Source organism: Chelmon rostratus, chromosome 5 (genome assembly GCF_017976325.1).
Source record: "Chelmon rostratus isolate fCheRos1 chromosome 5, fCheRos1.pri, whole genome shotgun sequence".
NCBI classification, from domain to species: Eukaryota; Metazoa; Chordata; class Actinopteri; order Chaetodontiformes; family Chaetodontidae; genus Chelmon; species Chelmon rostratus.
The window spans coordinates 28,951,341-28,957,908 of record NC_055662.1 but is presented as its reverse complement, the minus strand read 5'-3'; the positions used below and the strand labels follow the sequence as shown (position 1 = coordinate 28,957,908).

The 6,568-nt window shown below is 42.0% G+C and overlaps 1 protein-coding gene across 1 annotated transcript; it reads left to right on the top strand.

Annotated features, from left to right (window-relative positions):
• Positions 1–2,577: 2,577 nt before the first annotated feature.
• On the top strand, positions 2,578–4,477 carry star (steroidogenic acute regulatory protein). Its single transcript, XM_041936871.1, has 7 exons — positions 2,578–2,641; positions 2,907–3,014; positions 3,175–3,305; positions 3,522–3,680; positions 3,767–3,951; positions 4,170–4,263; positions 4,358–4,477. The coding sequence occupies exons 1-7, from the start codon at positions 2,578–2,580 to the stop codon at positions 4,475–4,477; spliced, it is 861 nt and encodes a 286-aa protein (XP_041792805.1).
• The last annotated feature ends 2,091 nt before the right edge of the window (positions 4,478–6,568 follow it).

Here is a 6,568-nt window from a genome sequence, read left to right as displayed (position 1 = left end):
GTATGTATATGTATATACATACATATATATGTATATATATATATATATACATACATATATCAAAGTCAAAGTCAAAGTCAGCTTTATTGTCAATTCTGCAGTATGTACAGGACAAACAGAGAATCGAAATTGCATTACTCTTCAACCCTTTGTGACAGGACATATATTAAAAAAGAGATAAATAAAGACTGTACAATCTAAATAAAGACTGTACAAACTAAGTAAAAACTGTACAATCTAAACAATGACACATTGAGAATGTAATAGTGCAAATGTAAACGGTAGCGCAAAAAGAATTAGCTTAACAACTATATATACGTATATATTTATATATGTATATATTTATATATATACATATATATGTGTGTGTGTGTATATATATGTATGTATATATATATATACTTATATATATATATACACGTGTATATATGTATGTATATATATATGTGTGTGTGTGTATATATATATATATATATATATATATATATATATATATGAAATGTGACTAAAAGAGGAAAAATTCAAAAAGTGGCCCAGCGTCATCGTCATGGTCTGGACTGTCCACTGGGGCTGAGTGATGGCTCCAACAGTTCTAGGCCTGCGTGTTCCCATATAAAATGAGAGGGCTCAGCCTGCAGAAGGGTGAGGGACTGATGGATAATTCCTGCCATGCAGCCGCAGGGACGCAAGGTTGCGGGTTAAGGCGACTTCAGTCTGTCCTCAGGATTTATTAATCTGTTCCTGTTTTCTCTGAGCACAGTCCTGTTCACTAATCAGATGGCCTGCTGCTCTCGTGACAGGTTTCCATTCCTGCGGTCTTATGCATTGTTGACTCTGAGCGCACGTTTGACGTGCAGCTCGCTGAGGCAATATTGCTGTTAGATAGTTTGGATTTTGCTTGGACAAAGTAAGCAAGGTTGTCAAAACATGTGAGCGGCTTGATAAAACATGTTATTAACAGAGCGCGGTGCCATTCGCCTTCTGGAAAAACCTCCAGAGTGTGATTCAGTCTCACTGACAGAAGAGCTGAAGCGGAGTCACGGAGCTGATGCTCGATGCTGGTGTTATGAAACGTGATGTGTCTGACAAGTCAAACCGCCTTGGAAATACTGACAGGGCTGATTCTGAACGATATCAAACCCTCACAGAGCAGTTTTGTTTAATCTTCACTTTGGCAGGGGAGGTTACTGCACATGACTGTTTACTGCACATGACTGTTTACTGCACATGACTGTTTACTGCACTGCCCTGTTGTCTGTATCCTCTGTGGCACAAAAATAGATGTAAAAATAATAATGTTAACAACAAAATTATAATTCTTCATCCGTCAACAATCATGTTTCCATTCTAAACGCCCTTGAACAAAACATGTTACCCCCTCCTGCTCCTTCCTTTGAGCAAAGTCCCACACTGTTGTGTAATTAATGTTACCTCAAGGTTACGCCTTGCTCCTAAATGCTGTAGCTTCACATCTAACCTCTGTGTTTTGTTGATATTAGCTTTACTTCCCTAATGCCTGGGCTCCCACAGAACCTCCTGTTGTATATGTGCAAAATACTAATAATTGCAGCATCTGTACTGACCTGTAGCTGCTCCCTTTGACACAAACTGGACTTGCACGTTTACTGAAGGTGATAAATTACAGCAATCACAAAATATTTCACGTTTTATATCTTATGTGGGTGCAAATGTTCCTCTTGTTTGCTAAAAGGTGATTCACTGACAAAGAGAAGTACAGCATGTTAGTCTACACCTGTATTTGGGGTCAATTAGACTCCCTGTTAGACCTTTGATGAACAAACCCTTATAAACAGTCTTATTAGCTGATGATAATCAAATAAAAATTCATCTTATTTACTGTTTCCGTCATTTTTTCACAGTCTCCGAGACTCTGAGCAGAAGCAACGTCTCCGTTTCTGTAGTATTTTATTAAGTGTGTTTCTTGAGCTGTTCAAGAGGGCCGAGATTCTCAGGACCCCAAACAGAATATTAGGGTTAATGGCTGCAGATATATGCTTTTAGCTCATACCAAGCCTGGCTGAGTGGAATTTTTTTGCCCTCAAATTCCAGTCAGTGTTTAGGCTGTAATGGACCATGAAGGGATGGATGAGTCACTCAGGGTCTCTCCCACTGACCTCTCCTCTGAGCTCTCACCATTGAAGAGAGGCTACTCTCTCCTATGTCACCCACTGGTATGAGATTGTGTGTGTGTGTGTGTGTGTGTGTGTGTGTGTGTGTGTGTGTGTGTGTGTGTGTGTGTGTGTGAGCAATGCAGTGGGCCTGGGCACTGGACGTTATCTGACACGGTGAGTCTGAGACATGCTCGTCGTGTCCGCCAGGCAACCTTGGCGACATGGCCGTTGGAACGGCGAGGTGATGTGTGTGTGTGTGTGTGTGTGTGTTTATCTACGTGGTGATAGCACTGCGGCCTTGTGGGCATCGCTCTTATATATACAGCACATGCAAAAGTCTACAGACAGAAATCCAAGTACTCTCGAGATCAGCCACTCGTCCACTTCTTTGAGATCTACTCGCTTTTACAGTTTTCCAGTTCTCTTGAAGCTCCTGTAACCCAAAATGCTGCCTGCAACATTCAAGCTGTGTGCTGGCATCTCCTACCGGCATATGAGGAACATGACAGGTGAGTGAGAGGATCCTGTTTAGACTCAGCCTCTTGGCCTAGATATCTGGTTTTACTGTATGCTCAAAAATGCACATTTTCTAAGGGGAGTTCTGCATGGAGCGGCTGAATCAGCCAACGAAAACAGGATAAATCAAAGACTTTTCCTGTCATTTTTCTTTTCTTGTTATTTCCTTTATTTGATATGCTGTATTTGTAATGAATGAATTAAGAATTGCAGTAACTTGCAGGAAGTAATTGTGTGCTTTTTGTCTCTATCTCCCAGGTTTGAGGAAGAATGCCATGGTGGCCATTCACCACGAGCTAAACAGACTGGCAGGTCCGGGCCCCAGTAACTGGATCAGCCAGGTCCGCCGGCGGAGCTCCCTCCTCAGTGAGTTGCATGTGATTTGAGTTAGTGTAATACCACACAGATAGACAGATGATAGACTGGATATATTAGCTAAAACTGCATCAACATCTGTCCTAAAACTACAGAAGCATGATCGTGGAAGTTGACTGATATTTTTACCGCCTGTGCTCCTCGTGTGTAGGTTCCAGGATTAAAGAGGAGCAGGGGTACAGCGAGGAGGAGATGTCTTATGTGAAACAGGGCGAGGATGCCCTGCAGAAGGCCATCAGCATCCTCAGTGAACAGGACGGCTGGACCATTGAAACTGTGGCTGTGAGTATGACAGGACACGCAGAATAGAAAAGCATTTCACTGAAGTGTTCATTAACTCAGAAGCTGCAGCTGCTGCCACCTCAGACTGGTGATTAAAGGTGTGGCTGTCACTATTTACAGTTCTGATGACACAATGTGACGTTATTCACTGTGTATTTTATCAAAAGTGACAGGAAATATGTGAAGACTTCCGGTGCTTTTTTAAACCCTCCCCAGGTAAACGGAGACAGAGTCCTGAGTAAGATGTTGCCTGACATCGGGAAGGTGTTCAAGCTGGAAGTGATGTTGGAGCAACATCCTGACAATCTTTACGAAGAGCTGGTGGGAAATATGGAGCGAATGGGGGAGTGGAACCCTAACGTCAAGCAGGTCAAGGTAAGGGAGGGAGGAGGCGACTTAACAGAAAGAGACAAATAGAAGCACATTGACTAGAACATTGACTGAATTTCGGGATGCCACAGATCCTTCAGAAGATCGGCGATGAAACAATGGTGACCCATGAGGTGTCTGCAGAGACACCCGGCAATGTGGTGGGACCAAGGGACTTTGTCAGCGTCCGCTGTGCCAAGCGCCGGGGCTCCACCTGCTTCCTGGCTGGAATGTCCACCCAGCACCCGAAAATGCCCGAGCAGAGGGGCGTGGTCAGGTGAGTCAAGGGGGAGTAATTCACTTATTCACTGCTGTGATATGTGCATGCATTTATTTAAGGAATAAACAGGTGGATAACACTTTATATTAAGGCACACATATTTACTTAACTAGTTGCTCATTAGCATGCATGTTAGTCGCATACTGGCTCTTTATCAGCTACTTATAAATGCCTGATGCCTTTCAAATTGATATATTGATCATTACATGTTTCAGAGCGGAGAACGGACCGACCTGTATAGTCATGAAGCCCTGTGCTGAGGACCCAAATAAGACAAAGTTCACCTGGTTACTAAATATAGATCTAAAGGTAGATGGCTGCGTTGTCTTTTTCACATGATTTGCATCAAAATGTGTTCAAGAACTGAAAAGTCTCACGTCGTGTTCGTCTCTGTCGTCTGCAGGGCTGGATCCCGAAGACAATCATAAACAAAGTGCTCTCTCAGACTCAGGTGGACTTTGCCAACCACCTCAGGCAAAGGATGGCTAATAACGTTTCCATGGAGATGGCTCATGCCTGCTGACAAAAGGTGCCTCTTGAGCTTTGGCGCAGCGCTCTCAACAGCGGCAGGAGGGCAACAAACTCGTTAAGAAATCATAGAAACCTGCTTAGAGCTGCTGAAGAAATATGACAATCCAGAGAGCGTTAACTGGATCAGATGAAGATGATGCTTGTCTGGGATCTTAGGAAAGTCTGAGTGCAGACATTGTTTTCACATTGATAAATGTGGGTTTCTTGTCCCTCTTCATAGAAACTCTGTCATGAGATTTAGCATCTTACACACTGTGTGCCCCGATTGTTTCTGACACATTTCATTCACATTACTGCTCTCCACTTTGGCAGACACACTGAGTCAGTGTGAGCAATAAAACATGTAACACACTGCACATCGTTTCCTTCTGATAACACCCCAGTTATGCTCCCCCTCCCCGCTGTGAAACTGCACTTTTATTTCAGTGTTTTATTTATTGATTCATGGATTACACTGCAACGACCACCAAGTGAATAAACGATTGTAATGTCATTGATGTTTATGTCTTCACGCTTTTATTGTGCCGCTGGAGGAGAAGAAAAGTTTGGATAAAGACTACTCAGTCTTTTCCTGATGCACGAGAAGCTAAATAAAAGCTCATAAAACGTTTAACCCTTCTGTTGTCTTCGGGTCAATTTTGACCCGTTTTCAAGTGTTTGCATATCATAACTATGGTTTTCTCTCATATAATTGCTTGAAAATGACCTGGATGGTTCCATACTATGCTCTTTGCAAGTAAATTAAGTTAATTAATAGTAGTTAATTATGACTATATTCTTTGAATTCTGTGTGTTTTATTAAAATTTATAGCATCTGTGGTCTTCCCGGTCAAATTTGAGTAAATAAGTGGTTTAATGGATCATACTATTGTGCTTTCCAGTACAATAAACACACACACACACACACACACACACACACACACACACACACACACACACACACACACACATTTATACTTCATGCTTCATAAACAGTCAAACCACACCGGGTCAGGTGTGACTATTTGCTGCCATTAAAATTTTTTACATTATTTCAAAACAATGTCCTGACTAAACTTTGACATGTGCCAGTCTGTGATAATACATTAATTTATGTGCCTCAGATCAAAACCAAAGTCAAAATAATCAGAATTTCTGGTTTTTTTTAAATAAAAAATGAAGTATAATTTTTTATAAATTACATCTATTATATCATACATTACAAAAATAAGTGAAAAATATATGTTGATGTGTTGGAAACAAGTTGACTGAAAAGGTTCAACACAGAATTTGATGATTATTTTATACTTCATACTTTACAAGCAGTCAAACCAGACCGGGTCAATTTTGACCCGGGAAGACAAAAGGTGCAGAGCAGATGGGAAGACAATACGAGGGTTAAACTGTCACGGCCAACTTAAAAGACTGAAACAAGAGGTGGAAATAAGTCACACATGCAAATCACAAGCAGGTCTGAAGGCTCAAGCCCTTAAATTTGTGACGTGAGCCTGACTGGAGTCAGGTCATGTGATTCGAGCCCCACGCCTCTGCGAAAAACAGTCCACACATACTAATTCACGCTGACTTTGAAACTGAACAGAAAACCCAAAACTCATGTTGGAAAGTCCACAGAAATTGCACAATCCTCCCACTTCGACGGAGAGGAGATGGATGAATTTAAAGCTTCTCTTTTACGCCATGAAAAGTGAAGCTCATGAAAAACGTCCTCCTCTCTCTTGATGAGTTTTCAGACCGACGGTTTGCCAGAGCGAGCAGGTGTTTGGCCATTCAGATGTGCGAGGAGCCCAGCAGCGAGCAGCTCGCCGTGAGCCAGCAGCACATTCCCCAAGATCAAGAACGGTGGATTTCATCCCAAACAGGAAATCTGTCCTCCATTATTGCCAGTTGTGTAACATTTTTTCCTATTTTGTGTAGTTTCGATCGATCCAAAATGTTTTGTAACAGCTCATTTTCTTGGATGCCGTGCAGACTGCAGAAGCCAGGATCCTCTCTCTGTCTCACATGATTAAGTTGGCTGCAAGATGCTCATCGGCACTACTTCAGAATGATGTTATTATGACCAAAAAGGCCCGAGGGATGTGTC